The sequence below is a fragment of the Pelobates fuscus genome, chromosome 5, assembly GCF_036172605.1.
Source record: "Pelobates fuscus isolate aPelFus1 chromosome 5, aPelFus1.pri, whole genome shotgun sequence".
Taxonomy (NCBI): domain Eukaryota; kingdom Metazoa; phylum Chordata; class Amphibia; order Anura; family Pelobatidae; genus Pelobates; species Pelobates fuscus.
The window spans coordinates 363,670,578-363,690,569 of NC_086321.1; the positions used below are offsets into that span (position 1 = coordinate 363,670,578).

At 43.0% G+C, this 19,992-nt stretch overlaps 1 protein-coding gene across 1 annotated transcript in view; it reads right to left on the bottom strand.

Annotated features, from left to right (window-relative positions):
• TBCD (tubulin folding cofactor D) overlaps positions 1–19,992 on the bottom strand; it is a 223,223-nt gene that overhangs the window by 84,121 nt on the left and 119,110 nt on the right. Inside the window, exons 16-17 of the mRNA XM_063456052.1 lie at positions 5,194–5,251; positions 2,351–2,380 (exon numbers count right to left, since the gene is read on the bottom strand). Coding sequence (XP_063312122.1) covers positions 2,351–2,380; positions 5,194–5,251 — 88 coding nt within the window. The remainder of the gene's footprint in view (positions 1–2,350; positions 2,381–5,193; positions 5,252–19,992) is intronic.

The following is a 19,992-nucleotide window of genomic DNA, read 5'->3' on the forward strand; positions in this document are numbered from 1 at the left end:
GCCCATTACAGTGAGACATTCTGAGTAATCGCCTAACAAATATAAATATATATCTTACTTAATATATTTATACACTGCTCAAAAAAATAAAGGGAACACAAAAATAACAGATCTGAATGAATTAAATATTCTTCTGAAATACTTTGTTCTTTACATAGTTGAATGTGCTGACAACAAAATAACACAAAACTTTAAAAATGGAAATCAAATTTTTCAACCCATGGAGGTCTGGATTTGGAGTCACACTCAAAATTAAAGTGGAAAAACACACTACAGGCTGATCCAACTTTGATGTAATGTCCTTAAAACAAGTCAAAATGAGGCTCAGTAGTGTGTGTGTCCTCCGTGTGCCTGTATGACATCCCTACAACGCCTGTGCATGCTCCTGATGAGGTGGCGGATGGTCTCCTGAGGGATCTCCTCCCAGACCTGGACTGAAGCATCTGCCAACTCCTGGACAGTCGGTGCTGCAACGTGACGTTTGTGGATGGAGCGACACATGATGCCCCAGATGTGCTCAATTGGATTCAGTTCTGGGGAATGGGCGGGTCAGTCCATAGCATCAATGCCTTCGTCTTGCAGGAACTGCTGACACACTCCAGCCACATGAGGTCTAGCATTGTCTTGCATTAGGAGGAACCCAGGCCAACCGCACCAGCATATGGTCTCACAAGGGGTCTGAGGATCTCATCTCAAAATCTAATGGCAGTCAGGCAATCTCTGGCGAGCACATGGAGGTCTGTGCGGTCCCCCAAAGAAATGCCACCCCACACCATTACTGACCCACTGCCAAACCAGTCATGGTGGAGGATGTTGCAGGCAGCAGAACGTTCTCAGTGGTGTCTCCAGACTTTGTCACGTCTGTCACATGTGCTCAGTGTGAACCTGCTTTCATCTGTGAAGAGCACAGGGCGCCAGTGGCGAATTTGCCAATCTTGGTGTTCTCTAGCAAATGCCAAACATCCTGCACGGTGGTGGGCTGTAAGCACAACACCCAACCTGTGGACGTCTGGCCCTCATACCACCATCAGGGAGTCTGTTTCTGACCGTTTGAGCAGACACATGCAGATTTGTGGCCTGCTGGAGGTAATTTTGCAGGGCTCTGGCAGTGCTCCTCCTGTTCCTCCTTGCACAAAGGCGGAGGTAGCGGTCCTGCTGCTGGGTTGTTGCCCTCCTACGGCCTCCTCCATGTCTCCTGATGTACTGGCCTGTCTCCTGGTAGCGCCTCCATGCTCTGGACACTACGCTGACAGACACAGCAAACCTTCTTGCCCCAGCTCGCATTGATGTGCCATCCTGGATGAGCTGCACTACCTGAGCTACTTGTGTGGGTTGTAGACTCCGTCTCATGTTACCACTAGAGTGAAAGCACCGCCAGCATTCAAAAGTGACCAAAACATCAGCCAGGAAGCATAGGAACTGAGAAGTGGTCTGTGGTCACCACCCGCAGAACCACTCCTTTATTAGGGGTGTCTTGCTAATTGCCTATAATTTCCACCTGTTGTCTATCCCATTTGCACAACAGCATGTGAAATTGATTGTCACTCAGTGTTGCTTCATAAGTGGACAGTTTGATTTCACAGAAGTGTGATTGGCTTGTAGTTTCATTGTGTTGTTTAAGTGTTCCCTTTATTTTTTTTTGAGCAGTGTGTTTGTTAGGCGATTACTCAATGTCTCACTGTAATGGGCACTACATATATATATATATATATATATATATATATATATATATATATATATATAATATGTAGTGCCCATTACAGTGAGACATGCTGAGTAATCGCCTAACAAATATATATATTTATATATATATATATATATATATATGTAGTGCCCATTACAGTGAGACATGGCATTATTTGGGTTACTTTAGATATTTACTCTAAATCTATTAATTTACCATTGGTTTACCATTTGTGGTAAGAGTTCTAACGAATCCCATGGTTCAATGTAAGCTTGATTTGTAGCTAGGCCACTACCCAGAATCCTTTACTGTAACATAAGCCGTATGTGCTATGTGATTTATGGTAAGGTCATTATCCAGAATCCCTCATTGTAATGTAATGTATGCAATGCACAGAAGAATGGTTTTTAATGGAGCCATGTTCCAGTCTTACTCAATGTACGTTGTGCATGCAGCATCATTTATAGTTGGGTTATTACCTAGAAAGCTGCATTGAGATGTTCCTATGTAATCTACATAATTTTGGGTAAGTTCATCACCTTGAAATATTTCGAGACCGATTGTAGTACATTTTGAAACAAATTTAGAGGGATGGGTCTGCATTGTCAATCTGTTCATCCAGCACAAAATGGGTTAAACAAGATTACACAAAGAAAGTTACAGTACCTGTCGTCCCACATTCTCCTGGAAGGCTGCCTGGAGAAAACAGAGAACAAACAAGGGAAAATGAGACGCCTCTGCTTATAACCAAACACCAGGCGATGAATTCAAAACAAACAGGCTGCGGTATAAATGACCCATGGCTTTACATTCTGAAATAAAGTACACATTGTTTGTGGAGCCCTGCAGGGCTTTTTTCTCGCTGTCTTTGTCAGATGCTACTGGTCCAGCATGTGACAAGAAATGGAGGAACAAACCGACACCTGCACACACAGCAGGTCCACTCCTCACCTTTAGAAAAGATAATTTCACATTCTTTTTCTTTGACCATTGTTCCACAATATCAAAGCAAATCTTTACTCAGCCTCCCTGCCCTGCACTGAGCCTGCCTCAGCCACCCTGCCCTGCGCTGAGCCCGCCTCATCCCACCTCAGCCTCCCTGCAACGAGCAGAGCCTTGCCTCAGCCTCCCTGCAACGATCCAAACCCACCTCAGCCTCCCTGCACCGCGGCGAGGCCGCCTCAGCCTTCCTGCAACGCGCCGAGCCCGCCTCAGCCTTCCTGCAACGCGCCGAGCCCGCCTCAGCCTTCCTGCAACGCGCCGAGCCCGTCTCAGCCTCCCTGCAACGCGCCGAGCCCGCCTCAGCCTCCCTGCAACGCGCCGAGCCCGCCTCAGCCTCCCTGCAACGCGCCGAGCCCGCCTCAGCCTCCCTGCACCTCGCCGAGCCCGCCTCAGCCTCCCTGCAACGCGCCGAGCCCGCCTCAGCCTCCCTGCAACGCGCCGAGCCCGCCTCAGCCTCCCTGCAACGCGCCGAGCCCGCCTCAGCCTCCCTGCAACGCGCCGAGCCCGCCTCAGCCTCCCTGCAACGTGCCGAGCCCGCCTCAGCCTCCCTGCAACGCGCCGAGCCCGCCTCAGCCTCCCTGCAACGCGTCGAGCCACACAGCCTCCCTGCAACGCGTCGAGCCACACAGCCTCCCTGTCAGGCGCCAAGCCCGCCTTAGCCTCCCTGCCAGACGCCAAGCCCGCCTCAGCCTCCATGACGCACGCCAAGCCCGCCTCAGCCACCCTGCCAGACGCCAAGCCCGCCTCAGCCACCCTGCCAGACGCCAAGCCCGCCTTAGCCTCCCTGCCCAGCGCTGGACCTGCCTCAGCCTCCCTGCCCCGCGCTGGACCTGCCTCAGCCTCCCTGCCCCGCTCTGGACCTGCCTCAGCCTCCCTGCCCAGCTCTGGACCTGCCTCAGCCTCCCGGCCCCGCGCTGGACCTGCCTCAGCCTCCCGGCCCCGCGCTGGACCTGCCTCAGCCTCCCGGCCCCGCGCTGGACCTGCCTCAGCCTCCCGGCCCCGCGCTGGACCTGCCTCAGCCTCCCGGCCCCGCGCTGGACCTGCCTCAGCCTCCCGGCCCCGCGCTGGACCTGCCACAGCCTCCCGGCCCCGCGCTGGACCTGCCACAGCCTCCCGGCCCCGCGCTGGACCTGCCACAGCCTCCCGGCCCCGCGCTGGACCTGCTTCAGCCTCCCTGCCCCGCGCTGGACCTGCCTCAGCCTCCCTGCCCCGCGCTGGACCTGCCTCAGCCTCCCTGCCCCGCGCTGGACCTGCCTCAGCCTCCCTGCCCCGCGCTGGACCTGCCTCAGCCTCCCTGCCCCAAGCCGGGACTGCCTTAGCCTCCCTGCCCTACTCCTTCTTTAGCTTTCCTTTATATCATGCATTTAAAGGGACACTTCAAACACCAAAAACACTTTAGCTTGCTCAAGTACTTTGTGAGACCAGTGTGTCCTCTTTTTCCCCATTTTTCAAAAATGGCAGATTTCAATAGAAACTGGCATTTTTATAAATTAACCTTGTTACACCCCCTGGCTGTCAATCAGACAACGGGTCCTGGTACTTCCTGGTTGTTTAGAGGCAGCAATTGCCCAAAGCACCTGCCTTGCAAAGACTTCTCATTGAGCTGCATTGGGAAGTCTGTGACTGGACAGTCACAAAGTCTAGGCACGGTTAGAAAGGGCAGTTTGCAAAGGCTGCATACAAAAGATCTGCAACTTTTGCAGGCTGTTTTTAGATAATAATTAAAAGCATGCATGTTTTCATTGGGGGTATACATGCCAAACAGTGATTTATTTATTTTAGTTGGGCAGTGGAATGTCCTTCTAATATTAATAGACTATCATATTACAATGTATTCGTATAAACATCTACCTGATAAGAGCAGAACATGGATTTAATTTGGGCCGGTCTTATTTGTCATATTTTTTCGTAGAAAGACCAGTGAGCAATGAGATGGGTGAGTGAAAAAAAGTGGGCAGTACTATCATTCAGCTAATACCTAAATGACACCGTCAAGTCCAATGCACGGTGTATGCACAATGAAAGCTTTATGGCAGGCAGACAATGGGACTACGTGAAAGAACAGATCTTACGTTGGGCTCTGAATGCGAAAAGGTGAGAGATTACAAACAGGCTCACAAGCACTGTTCATTACAAGTGATCAGCTTGTACAGCATTCAACACACAAGTTAATCTGCGGGAGAATTAGGGTCAAGCCCAGAGCAGGCAGAGAGCAATGCTAGCCCGCAGCTATGATTACAACATGCCATGGCTAGAGGCGAACTTTAAGAACACCAAAGTTGTTAAACTGGATAGACCTAACTGTTAAACAATTCATCTCTGAGTTGCTGGGGGGACTGGTGTACCATGTAATGATACAAAGTAGAACAGGTAACTAATTACAGGACTTTTTTTTTTCTCAAAATAACAGAGTGTTATATAATTATTAAAATAAACCATAGAAATGCATTCTGAGTAAGCATGACATGTCACAAGTTAAAGCCATCAGTAAAGAGAGATTTACTTACAGAGGCTGCCCTTCTGCAATTCACATCGCGGTCAAACACCGCTGCAACCAACAGTGCACTGGGGAAGGATGGAAAACATGTAAAGTGATATTAAGGTTGATTATTAGATATATTTCTATATTCGGATTATGGTTTCATAGTTACAAATTCAAATTACACGGGGTTAAAGTGCTAGACAAGGAGCAATCAGCATAGACAATCCATTGGTTTCCACGGTATTTACCCCAAACCTTTTATGGCAATTAAGAGCAAACTTTTACTCGCCCTGTTTCTTTGCCGTTTACTTTGCATGAAAAATAGGAACACTTCCAATAATCTGAATAATAATAAATCAACAAACCATTGTCACAAATGGCAATACCTGGGAGGAAAAGGCATCAGCAGTTTCTTACCTTTGTTTTAAAAAATTTGGTAAAACCTGTTTTGTTTTGGGTTTTTTTTTTAGAACAAAATAGTTTGGGGTTTTATTTTTCTTCGATATATTATCTGCAAACATGACGGCTGCAGGCAGTGAATTTCATACAAAGAACATTCTTAGGACTCACGGAATGACTTTGGAATGGATTCACTAAACAGCGACATATAATAATGCATTCATGACTTAACTAATATTAAAAAGACTACATTTAACTCATTGTTTAGAGCATAAACACCCCTCAACCGACCCAATTTCCTATGAATATGCCATTGTACTTTCTTTTACAAATGGTTTATCAGTGTTTAAGACCTTAATTACTAACCTGAAATGATCTATTCCTCGTATTTAGAGCATATTTCCCAGAATGCACCAGACTTCTTCCTCTTTTTTATAAATCGGAGTTTGTTACTGATTATAAACGGTGCGTGACTCCAGTTCAAAGAGCAGATACAATATACAAACAGAATCGGTGATATTGTAGATTTAAACAGACTCAACACAAGAGAAGATCTCCCTTCTATTTTTCTAGACGAGTGACAGAGTATCGTTGGGAGATGTAATTCAAAGAAACTGAAGCCCTGGGTTTCTTTTATTTCTACTTTGTATCTTGTAAGTGCAAGAAGTGCCCTTCGAAGATACCAGTGGCTTGTTAGATATATAGATGCAATACACAACCACATATTTTGGTTCTACAGATCTTCTAAGACCCCCACCTTTATTGTGGGTTGTTAATGGTACAAATTAATTACTCACAGTTCCTGAATATTACACTGACCAAAACCTATACTCAAACCCAGGTGCAACTTGTCACATCTTTCACTTTCCATTGCTGTGCTGTTAAATTGTTTTATCTGACTCACTGGCTACCAGCAGACCCCTCCACGATTTTAAGGGTTACTCAAAACACCATAACCACTTCCGTGATTTGAAGTGGTCATGGTGGCAGAAGTCTGTATGTGCAGTGTTTTAGCTTGAAACAATGTACATAGAAAGGTATTGGCACTCGTTTGCCGGGGCTAGTTGAAACCCCTGCAAACGTCACCTAGGCAGCGTAGAACTATATTTCTGGCTGCCTAATGTTAAGTCTGTACTCAGTGCGCACTGCACGCTGCCAACACACGTAACTGCTTCTCCCTTGCAGGCAGATCCTGCAATGGGAAGCCCACTCTCCATTCCTTCCCTCATTAGGCCGCCCCACATTTATTTTGGGCATGTTTTTTTTCTAATTACCCTCCACTGTGCACCACCCAATCCCTTATTTCCTTGCCAGCATGTGCTCTGTATTGGAAAAACAGTCCAAACACAGGTTCTCTATGGGAAGCCTGTGATTGTACCACGTGAGGCACCATGTAGCATCAGACGGACTTCATCGCTGGTAGACTGGTTGTCAGATAAAATGTAAATTATTTTAGTGGTGGGAGGGTTTAAGAAGGGTTACATTGCCAATTTAATTGTACTCTTCACCACCTTGAACAGTGAAGCAATTTGAATACCTTGTAACTACTTGCATCACTAAGTTTTAGTGCCTTTATCAATTTGCTCTTCACCACATTAGACTAATTCTATAAATGTTAAGATGAACCTAAACCCTCAGTTACTGTGATTTCTGACCATGTTATCAAGCTTATTTTGCTTTTCTTTCTTTTTAAAAAAAAAATAAATCTTTATTTTTGTAGTGCATAAGCTTGTAACAATCATTTATGAGGTACCCCAAAGGCATTCCTCCAATGCAGTATAAACAGTTTAACAGTTAGGTACGTGAGAAAACTAGCACCATTTTTTGGTTAAGGTGAACGTGAGTAGGAACCAATAGAGGGTCCTACAGCTGGATCTTTTTTGTTACAGTGAATAACATATTTTGCTGTTCTAAACTCTTTATTACCTTTATCCAGCAATACAATAAAAGCCATACAGACTTCCAGCGTTTAGAACTTGATATCATGCATCATTATGTGTCTGGGTTTTTAAATTGGCAATATCCCAAACATTCTGACTGAGCTTGGGCTTACTTTTCATCTCATAAAACTGCCTATAATAATAATAATAAACTACACAAACTTTCTATCCTTCACCTAACAATACCAAACATCTAAAGCACTTTAGCGTATTTGTTTCCCCATTTTACAGACAGTGCAGGCAGATTATAATAGAAATTGACACTTTTATAACTAAACCTTGTTACAATCCCCTGGTTGCTGGCTGTCAATCAGATAACCGGTCCAGTTACTTCCTGGTTGTTTAGCTCAGTGTAGCTAAAGTCAAGAGGCAGCAATTACTCCGATCACCTGCCTAACAAAGACTTCTCATTGCATTGCATTGCGAAGTCTGTGATTGGACGGCCACAGAAAGTCTGGGCGGGGTTAGAACGGGAGGTCTTGCAAAGGCTACAGACAAGAGATTTGCCGCTTTTGCAAGCTGCTTTTAGATATACCCCAAATGCAAAAAGGCATAATTAGAACTTGTACATGGAACCCTTAGAGGTGTGAAAGAAATGAAGTGTATTCCTGGAATCTGGAGAGAGGGCACCTCTCTGCATTGAAGCTTGAGGAGAGAGACAAAATATTCATGGATCTTTGGGAAAGAAAAACATGTTCATGTGATGTAAGTATATCAGTAAGTATATCAGTGGGACTAAAATTAGGTCAGTGTCTTCCATAACAAAAGAAATGGGCAGACTACATTGGCCAGTTGGCCTATATTGAGCATGGCATGCTATGATTCTGTTGTTAAGGCGTGTATAATAAACATTACTAAATGTAATTAATCTCTCGCGTGTTGCTTTTGTTAGTCTGTATTTTCCCATCTCGTGGTATGTTTCCCTGCAGTATGTTACAGTTCTTGGATTCACTCTGTATTAAAGAACTTTAGACCTTATTCACTAAACAATGAGCAAAATGTAGGCCTCATCCAAACTTCCTCGATGGATCCTTTGCTGAATTTTGTTATGTTGTTTTTTTCTTTGTATGTTTGTTTAAAATACCTACTCATATAAGAGGTGATAAAACAAAGACTCATTAGAATAATTTCAGGAACAAATGCTGTCTGTTATTTTGCTTGTGAGGTCATGTCCCCTTAAGTCAGTTTACAAGCCTTGTTTCTTGTTACTGTAACCAAAGAGACAAAAGAAAGGAAAGCATTCTCCACTTTAATTACTGATCAGGAAGTCTTCCTAAAAGGACAATCCAGGCACCCAGACCACTTCTGCCCATTGGAGTGTTCTGGGTGCCAACTCCCACTACCCTTAACCCTGCAAGTGTAATTATTGCAGTTTTCATAAACTGCAATATTTACCTTGCAGGGTTAACTCGTCTAGTGGCGGTCTATCAGACAGCCACTAGAGGGCACTTCCGTGTTTATAGCACATGAAAAGTGTGCTATAACATCACTGGACGTCCTCACACTATGTGAGGACCTCCAGCGTCGTAGAAATCTCCATAGGTAAGCATTTTAATGCTTTCCTATGGGGAGGTCTAATGCGCGTGCGGCATTGCAGCGCATGCGCATTAGGTCTCCCCCGGCGGCCGCCGCGCATGCTCAATAGATCTCAACCGCCAACGTCATCAGGAGCATGGGCGGTCCCTGACCCCTTCAGCAACTTGGGATGGGAGGTGGGAGGGAGAGGGGACCTGCAGTGCCAGGAAAATGGTTTGTTTTCCTGGCACTGGAGAGTCCCTTTAAGGACTGTGTGACTACAAGTGTAATGTACATCAATTCTCTCAGCAGTTTATGATCAATGTCCCCTATCCATGATGTACACAAAGTCAATCACGAACAAACAGAAATACCTGGGAATCGCAGAAAAATACAAATGAAGTTCAAATATACAGGGGAACATTAACTAAACTGAAAATTGTGGTTAACTGACAAGGGAACAACAATTTAGCTCAATAGACAGGCTGGAGAAATCTCCAACTTACGTCCACCTAAGCTGTCTTGGTCTTCAATGTACTTTTACCTTGCCAATTCTCCACGATGACCCAGTTTAGTCAATGACCACACCAACATATTTATAACTTATTTGCCATAGAAGGCTTAAAAACCATTGCACAACTGGCACTAGAGTTAAAAGCTGCTCTATACTGCCAACTTTGTCAACCAGGGATAGTCGCTGGCATGGAAAAGTGCAAGAGATGCACTTTGTGTCATTCATATCTGTAAATGTTTGTGTCATTCAGGCCTAACCATACAGAGAGCACTATGAAAAACACTTGAGACATGTTTAGACATAAATGCTCAGTTAACAAAAAATGCATGGTGTGCTCAATGGAGACATTTTCATTGTATCCTGAGATAATACCCAAGGAGAGGGGATCAAATTCGAAACCGTCTCACTAAATTCTGGATTGCTGGCAAGTATGGGCCAACCCTACCAAGCCGAAAACCACCACCGTCCAAACTTGGCTACTGTGATCAAATTCTGGTCAATGCTTCAGAAATCACTGTTTAGTAATTTAAATATTTTGCCATTTTCACACAATCAGTCCTTTTAAAAGACATTTAACCAAAGAAGCCACTGCTAAAAATGGCAAGCTAATAGTCATCTAATCTCAACAAATTCTGGTTAAAGAGACACTATAGTCACCAGTACAACTACAGCGTATTGCATTTGTTCATTACCTTCAGGATATTTGCTGTAAACACAGAGAAAATGCAGTGTTTACATTACAGCGTAGTGATAACTTCACTGGCCACTCCTCAGATAGCTGTTAGAGATCATTCCTGGGTCATGGCTGCCTAAAATGCATCCAAACATTGTGTCTCCTCCCTCCGCATGCAGACACTGAACATTCCTCATAGAGATTAATTGGTTCAATTCATCTCTATGAGGAGATGCTGATTGGCCAGAGCTGTGTTTGAATCATGCTAGCTCTGCCCCTGATCTGCCTCCTTGTCAGTCTCAGCCAATCTTATGGAGAAGCATGGAGATTGGATCAGGCCACCACTTCTGATGATGTCAGCAGACAGCTAGTTTTTCTGAGGCAAACAGCATGCAGAGCTACAGCTTCAGGCTTGAATACAGTAAGATTTTGCTATATTTATGGAGGCATGAGGGGCCCACGGTGGCTAGATGGTGGTTTTAACACTATAGGGTCAGGAATACATGTTTGTTTTCCTGACCCTATAGTGTTCCTTTAAATAACCACAGATCCAGCAATTAAGTTGAAATGTAAAGCTATGCGTTTTTCCGCTCTAAACAAAGTCAACAGACATAGGCTTAAGTGTGCGGTGCACTCAGTCAGTCCATTGTACAGAGACGGCTGTCACAACCAAATTGTCTGTCACACAAAATAAAAGCAGAGTTATATTCTATGCAACTCATTCAAACCCTTCAGGACAAAAGGTAAGGCAAATTATATTATTTACTTTAGTATATTAACTGTATGCTGAGCATATTGACCGTATTAAAAGAAAACTATGACAAATAACAATGCTACAGCAATTGATGCAATGTGAATCGCAACAATAAAAATTTATAAAAACAGAAATACTGCCAATTAAGGTCAGGACAGATATAATAAGCTTTCTATTTCAACCGGAAATGAAGCTCATAGAAGAATTCTGTCAAGCCAAAAATGTAATTGGGGTAAAACGAAAAGAGGTGAAGCGCCTGGGTAAACTCTGCAGGGGATGTGCCAATATAAACACCTGCTGGTTGTTCTCATGAATGCAGGTTTTACATGACAATCAGGCACATTAAAAAAAAATGTGTAACCACTCCACCTCCTCTGGCCCTTATTTTCAAAGTTTAGCCTCTCAATACCACTCTGGTGCCACTGTGCCAGTGTCTCTGAGGGAGCAGCCCATTTTAGGGGAATTCTACAACTATCACTTCCTACTGATTTCTCGACAACAAGCACTATCCTTTTTCCGCACCACAGCAAATATCTGACAAATCCCCAGGGCCCACTGATTACCCATATATCCACTTTTGGGATATTGCGTGCTGGAGGTTTGAGTGTAAAATCCCGCAGCCAGTACAAAGTAAGGATCATAATCAAGCCTTCTTTACTTTTTTCTTTCTTCATTGCATAACTCTCTCTCCTCTGGTATATTTCCATCGCCCTTCAAACATGCAACTGTAACCCCAATTCTAAAGAAGCCCAATCTTGACCTTAACTCCCCATCCAACTATCGTCCTATCTCGCTACTTCCTTTTGCATCCAAGATCCTTGAAAGAATTGTGTATGCGAGATTGACGGACTTCCTCGAGTCCAACTCTCTGCTAGACCCGCTTCAGTCTGGTTTCCGCGCTAAGCACTCTGTGGAAACGGCACTGACCAAAGTATCCAATGATCTACTCGCTGCAAAATCTCGTGGTCACTACTCTATCCTAATTCTCCTTGACCTGTCGGCTTTTGACACTGTTGATCATCAACAGCTTCTTCTCATCCTCTGCAATATCAGTCTACAAGATATTGCTCTCTCCTGGTGCTCCTCCTACCTCTCCCAGCGCTCTTTCAGTGTTTCTTTCTCTGGTTCTTCTTTTTCTCCCCAACTCCTCTCTGTTGGTGTCCCCCAAGGTTCAGTCCTTGGTCCCCTACTGTTCTCCATCTATACTGCCTCCCTTGGTAAACTCATTAGCTCCTTTGGCTTCCATTATCATTTCTATGCGAATGACACGCAAATCTACCTATCCTCTCCTGATCTCTCCCCGTCCCTCTTGACTAGTGTCTCTGACTGCCTCTCTGCTGTTTCTAACTGGATGGCTGCCCACTTCCTTAAACTAAACTTGACCAAAACTGAAATTCTGGTCTTTCCTCCCTCAAGTGTTGTTACTCCTGTGCCTGTCTCCCTCCAGGTCAACAGTGTTACCATCAGCTCAACCACGCAGGCTCGCTGCCTAGGTGTTCTCTTTGACTCCGACCTCTCCTTCAAGCCTCATGTTCAATCTATCGCCAAATCCTGTCATTTCCATCTCAAAAACATTGCGCGCATCCACCCCTACTTAACGCCAGATGCGACTAAGGTGTTGGTCCATTCCACTGTCCTTTCTCGTCTTGACTACTGTAATCCGCTTCTCAGTGGCCTTACGTGCTCCCAACTTGCGCCGTTACAGTCCATAATTAATGCGACGGCGAGGTTCATCTTCCTGTCCACCTGCAGCTCCCATGCCTCACCCTTCTGTCAGTCCCTACATTGGCTTCCTATAAAATATAGAGCTCAATTTAAAATTCTGGTTCTTGCTTTCAAATCTCTACATAATGCTGCTCCCACCTATCTATCCTCGCTTATACACAAGTATGTCCCGTCTAGGCCCTTACGATCTTCTGAAGACTTACGTCTATCTTCTGTCCGTACTCCCACCTCTGATGCGCGCCTTCAAGATTTCTCGAGGGCTGCACCATTCCTGTGGAACTCGCTTCCCTCCTCCGTTAGATGCTCACCCAGTCTCCACTCCTTCAAAAAATTCGTTAAAAACCCACTTCTTCATAAAAGCATATCAATTAAACTGTTAAAAGCTCCCAACTGATTCCTCTGCTGCAACTGTCACTAGTCTAATACTATCCTTACCTTTTTGTGTCATTTTACCCCACTCCCTCTAGCATGTAAGCTCATTGAGCAGGGCCCTCTACCCCTCTGTTCCTGTCTGTCCAACTTGTCTGGTTACAACTACATGTCTGTTCATCCACCCATTGTAAAGCACTGCGGAATTTGACGGCGCTCTCTAAATATCATCATAATAATAATAATAATAATAATAACAATAACAGATGAGTGCCCTTAAAACGTGTGGCTTTACAATTACGGCAAGCCATTTTAAACAGCCAGAATAATTTTTTAATCAGTTATGAGGGCACTGAAAGAAACCAAAATACATCATTTTGATAGTATAGCAATGGGGGCTTTGTTAGGCATTAATTATTCTATTATTTGTCATTATGCACTCATCAGTCATAACACTAAAACCACTGACAGGTGAAGTGAATAACATTGATTATATTGTTACAATGACATTTGTAAAGGGGTGGGATATATTAGGCAGCAAGTGAACAGTCAGTTCTTGACTTTAGTGTGTTGAAAACAGGAAAAATGGGCAAGTGAAAAGATCTGATTGACTTTGACAAGGACCAAATAGTGATGGCTAGATGATTGAGTCAGATCATTTCCAAAATGGCAAGTCTTGTGGAGTGTTCACGGTATGCAGTGGTGAGTGCCTGCCAAAAGTAGAGTCATTATGGACAACTAGTGCACGGGCATAAGGGCCATGGGCACCCAAGGCTCATTGATGCATGTGGGGAGCGAAGGCTAGCCAGTCTGGTCCAATCGCACAGAAGTGCTACTGCAACTCAAATTGCTGAAAATCTTAATGCTGGCCATAATATAAAGATGTTTAGAGGAGGTAGATGGCCAGGTGCTTTTATGTGTCATTTACCTGGGGAAGAGATAGCAACAGGATGCACTATGGGAATAAAGTCTAGTGGAGGCAGTGCAACACTCTTGGTAATGTTCTCCTGGGAAACCTTGCGTCCTGGCATTCATGTGGAAGTTACTTTGATACGTACCACCTACCTAGAGATTGTTGCAGACCACGTACACCCCTTCATGGCAATGGTGTGGCATCTTTCAGCGGGATAATGCACCCTGCCACACTGCAAAAATTGCTCAGGAATGGTTTGATAAACATGACAGAGTTCAAGGTGTTGACTTGGCCTCAAAATTTCCCAGATCCCAATTCGAGTGAGCATCTGTGGGATGTGCTAGAAAAAAAATCCGATCCATGTTGCCATATACCACAGGACATGTTCAGAAGTCTTGAGGAGTCCATGCCTTGACCTATCAGCTGTTTTGGCAGCACGAGGAGACCTACATAATATCAGGCAGGTGATTTTAATGTTGTGTCTGATTAATCTATATCCCTAGAGATATTCGTTCAGTATTGTTGTTTATGAATAAATATAAATGCATATTTAGAGGGACAGGACAAAAGGCCATACATGAAAATATCAAGGATAGGACAAAAGGCCTCAAAATAAGATATTCCCTCATTACATCTATTAAAAACAAACATTTTATGCACCTCAATGCCCCTGGTCATCAAAGCATTCTGATCTAAGTGAATAAATATTTTGCATGGAGGAGATTGTTGGTGCACTGGTGCTATATAGGTGCTTACTGCACCAAATATTAAAAACATGGTCACTGCCCACTATATTGAAAGAGGAAGCCTGTGGAGGCATTCAAATGACCCTAGAGCAGTTGACATCAAGCTTGCATTGTCTCTGGTATAAAATGTACTTGGGGTGGCATGGAATTGTGATTCTGGGTATCATGGACTCAATGAGAAAGACATGCTGGGAGTCAGGCTCTGTGACATGCTATTCATTAACCTTATTGCTCATCCATTTGCCAATCTTTCTTCCTCACCATTTGTCTTCCATTTACCAATCTTTCTGCCTCACCATTTGTCTTCCATTTGCCAATCTTTCTGCCTTACCATTTGTCTTCCATTTACCAATCTTTCTGCCCCACCATTTGTCTTCCATTTACCAATCTTTCTGCCTCACCATTTGTCTTCCATTTGCCAATCTTTCTGCCTCACCATTTGTCTTCCATTTACCAATCTTTCTGCCTCACCATTTGTCTTCCATTTACCATCTTTCTGCCTCACCATTTGTCTTCCATTTACCAATCTTTCTTCTACTTGTCTAATCTCCAGCAATCACTAAACTTATATACCATAAAGGGAAACGGTCACTTCCCTAGATTATTAATATTATTTCTATTTCTCCCTATATTTGTAAAATTTGCATTTAGATAGTGTGTAGAAATAAAGCTAAATCAAGTTTGAGAAAAAAACAAAAAACAACTAAATGTATAAAGTCATACCTCATTATCCTGTAACTGGGCTCCTCCATCTTGGCTCCCTGTCAATCATTGTTGCATACCTCTGTCATTTACACCTGATAGTCAGCATTGAGAATGCACACAGAGAAGAGAAGAAACTAAACAATGTATCTGATTCTTCTCCTCATGCAACGTGTGCCCTCGCTGTGCCATGTCTAAACTGGATTGTTATGCATTTGTTTAGAGAGAGAGAGAGAGAGAGAGAGAGAGAGAGAGAGAGAGAGAGAGAGAGAATGGAGAATCACATGGAAAAAAAAAAGGTTAATAAAAATTATAGATGATATTTAATTTTTGTATTCATTGTGATAAATTCCAGAGAAGTGGTAGTTGCCCTTGAAGGCTAGTTGGGATCTAGGGAGTCCGTGATATATACTGCCCCACTGGTTGTTCATCCCCCCTCTCCTCATATATTCTGAGTTCTCAGCTCTAAAACCCAAGATAAGCCATGTTTAGCCTGTACATTCTATTCATTTAATACAGGAATCAGTCATGCCAATCCTGTATAAATCTACTCACGTTCACTGCAGTCAAGGGCAGTCGCTGCATACAGGGCTCTTCTATTTGTAGGGACCTCACTGGCCATGAAAACAAAAAAAAAAAATCGAAATAGATGGAATGCAAGACGGTGGCTAAACAAGCTTGATGCCCGCCAACCTCTGTCATATTATTGAGCATGCTCCAAAATAGCAGACTACTACATGGTGAGACCACCATACAAATAGCCATTGGCAAATATTGAAGGACTCTTCTCGAGCCCAGTAAATGTGAAAGAAAAATGAAGGTGGGAAATAAACTGGGAACTTATTAACAGGATTTGGAAGAGAGACCCACTTAAAGAGTTTAAGGGACAGATACAAACATTATGTACTGAAACACTATATATGTTATAAACATGTACCAAAGCCCTACTTGTTTCTACTAATTTTTTTAATTTATTTTTTTATTTTATTTTTTTATCAAAGACCAACCGAATGCCCTTGAGAACTTTGGCAGAGCTGCAGATCTGCAACTTTTATCAGCAAATTCAAACAGGATTTAGAGGTTTACCTGTATTTATTTGCTTTTGTTATATGAGTTTCTGCGATACTCCTCGCAAGGATTTCCTAACATGTTCACTTTATACAACGTGGGAAAATTGTGGAGATAGGACCGTGGCGAGCCCAGGCATGCAAGCTTGTTACCACCCCTGACTGCCAGCAAATACAGCAGAGAACGGCTCGCCTCTGTCAGTCTAACCGATACACCTGGCGTGGCGACTTCAAGTGAAACTGCATTTTCTTACAACATCGCTGTCATTTTACCATGCTGAGAATGAACTTGACTCTGTGTCAGCACCTTTAAATTAACCCCTAAGTCATCATAATAGTGTCAAAACCACCTCTCATAGACAACAAGGACTGCATTCGATTAGGGCACCTGCTAACATTCTAGGAGCATTCTAGTAACATCTAGTTACTTAACCCCTTAAGGACACATGACATGTGTGACATGTCATGATTCCCTTTTATTCCAGAAGTTTGGTCCTTAAGGGGTTAAACTATCGCCTCGAAGAGATACATGATGTAGAATTTTAAACGCAATATACCATTGACAGGGGTAATTATTAAAGCAAAAATGGGCTTCAATAAACCACAAATTATAGTTAATGGAAAAAGGAATTTAACATTTCTTCTGCCTAAATGGCGACATTCTGTAGTCTAATGACTACAGTTGCTTGTTTAGTAAATAAACCCCCAAGACATGTTGCACACATTGAGACTGGATATAGAATTAGGCAGGCCCTTTGCAAACTTGTACCTGGCTACAGATTACGGTATGATCCTGTGATGGCTAATCATGGCACCGCCAGGTGTTACTGAACTGCATATCCCATGATGCACAGCATTAAGGCTGCTTGGGAGAGCAAGCATAGGGTGTAAATTCTAAATTAGCTTTATTTTAATGTGCCTTTAATCTGTGTGCAATCTGCCGGCAACAGAAAATCAAAAGAAAAGAAAAATAAACAAGCAAAGAGCATGTACTGCATATTGATAATAGACACACAGCATAGAGAACGAGAAGTTAATTTATATTACCCTTCGAAATAAATCACTTATCTCTACAGTATAATCCCGTATTACATCTTGCATGAAAGACAGAGTGATCAAGAACACGCTTCTATTACCTACGTTGAAGCTTTATATTCTAAATATAAATAAAACATACACGTGCGTACACAGATTCCAGTTTATATATAAATATCCATATATTGTTGTCACAGTGACAGTTCGTAAAGCATAACTTTCAGCTGATGAAGATCTAGTCCCATTAGGCATGATTTCCCGGTGCAGTGCGCACGGCAGGACTACGAGACTAAGCTCAGAGCGATGCCTGGGATTTCATCATCCTTCAGGACAGTTTAGCCCTAAAGCAAAGCTAAAGTGAGACTTGAAGGCTTGGGAACCTCCACACCCTGCTTGCCACAAACAGCACCTCGGGGAAGGTGAAACTGCTCGCTCGCACGCCCACACAGCACGCACCGTTTGAATTGTGTGCTGATGGGCTTCAAGCCGTAACGCTCCTCTCGATGAGCTCAACAGATCATTAAAAAAAATTGCATTATTCAGCACTTTTCCTTAAGTAATATCAACATAAGTTGACGAGAGCTCACTGTCAGATTTATTCAGCCTGTTATTATAAAACAAACTGCTCAGGGCCACAGGGATAGGCACACTCCAACTCTCCAAGTCGCGGACTGTAACCCCCTAAACCCTCAGGTGGGTTTTCATGATCAGACTGTCTTTGAACCTGAAGGAGAACCACAGGTCTAAGTGCATTCATCTAGAATTCTATCAGGCAAAAATTCCTGCAAATCGGCACAAATACTAAAACAGGCAACATAAATGGACGCAGATAACATACCAGATAATCGTTTAATACCACCAATAAATAATGAGGGGAAAATATAAATGTGGCAGGTGCTTAGAAATATTATGCTTTGTTTTTGCTCCATACATAATGGGATTATCACTAAAAAAGCTATTAGGAAACAAGTCTGACTTTCAGCATGTACTTCAAAATAGCGGGAAATTAGTTAATGATCTGACAGCATTAAAGCAGATCGTAGCAGTGCAAGACTACTGCGCTTTCTCCAATGAGCAAAACATGGAAAAATGACTAGAGACTCCGGATCAATGTGTACATTCCTTAGGTCACAGGGCAACTAAATGGACTGACCTGCCTATTCTCAGAGAGTATGAAAAGATTCTCACAATAAATGGGCAGATTCTGGGGACCTCAAGGTGAATTGATGGCAGATTCTTTGTTATCCAAAGGTGATTGAATAGGAGATTCTTAGAGTGACTGAATGAATAGATAACCGTGATACATTCGAATCGAAGTGTGAAGAGTGAATGAGAAAATTGTGTCCATCTTAAGGTTGTACACGAATGAGAAAATTATCTTTGGGGTTCACTCATTTAACTCCACATTGTAGTTAACTGAAATCTGAATGGCAAATAGTTCACAAAGCAGCAGATATAGAGAAATGTTCCACCTGTGTTACCGTCAAAGCGTGTCTATTTTAGTCTAAATGTTGCTAATAAAATGTAAGAGAATAAACCTCTTTGCCTCGGGGTGATTCGATATCAGATTCTCAGGCGAAGGAATGGTGCATTTTCAGCAGAGAATAAGCAAGAAGAATGAGTAGAATGGTAAGTGGAAAGTTAAAGGGCAGATTATGACGATTAAGAAGTATATTTTTTACATTTTCCAAAAAAAAAAAAGACCTACAACACGCCTTTTTAAATTAGACACTGTAGCCTGAGCCAAACTCACCCTCAAGCAAAAGCTTTATGCACCATGTATATCCCACAATATTTGTTATTACAATTTCCAAGCCCACAAGCAGAGTTAGAGCTGCGGAGCACAAAAGGTGTGACTGAGTCATCATGATTTGTAATAACACAATATTCTGCATACTGAGCAATGTTTTGATGATATGCTCATTTTTTTTAATTGCAGACCGAGAATATTTATATTAAACATGCATTTAAACCCCGAGGCAAAGAAAGCACTTACTAAATCTTTGCATGATCCCAAATTCCTGCATTCACAGAGTGACCCTATCAAAGAGGGGAAAGTGCCAGTATGTAAATTTTACATGGAGCAATTCATGGACAAAAATACCATCTCTGTATATAGGCTGCATATCAAATTTATAGACAACCAATAGGTTCAATTTTATGTTTAACTTTTTAACTCAGGATGACATGCTTGGAACATGACAAAAACGGCACTTTGGCTCCAAGCCCACTCTCTCAGTTAAAAATGTTACAAGATGAAAATATTCTTATCTCTCTCCATGCAAGAACAGGTGTGTACTTGATGGAGATTCAGCACTCTTCATATTTAACAAATGTGCGGGCTTCCAAGGTTGCTGCCCAGACACCTTCACAATGTAGAAAAATGATAAAGCCGCAACACTACAAAATGGCAAGCAAAAAGAAAATCTCCAGGCACTCAAGCCGCAGGCAATTTTAATGGTACAAAAAAAG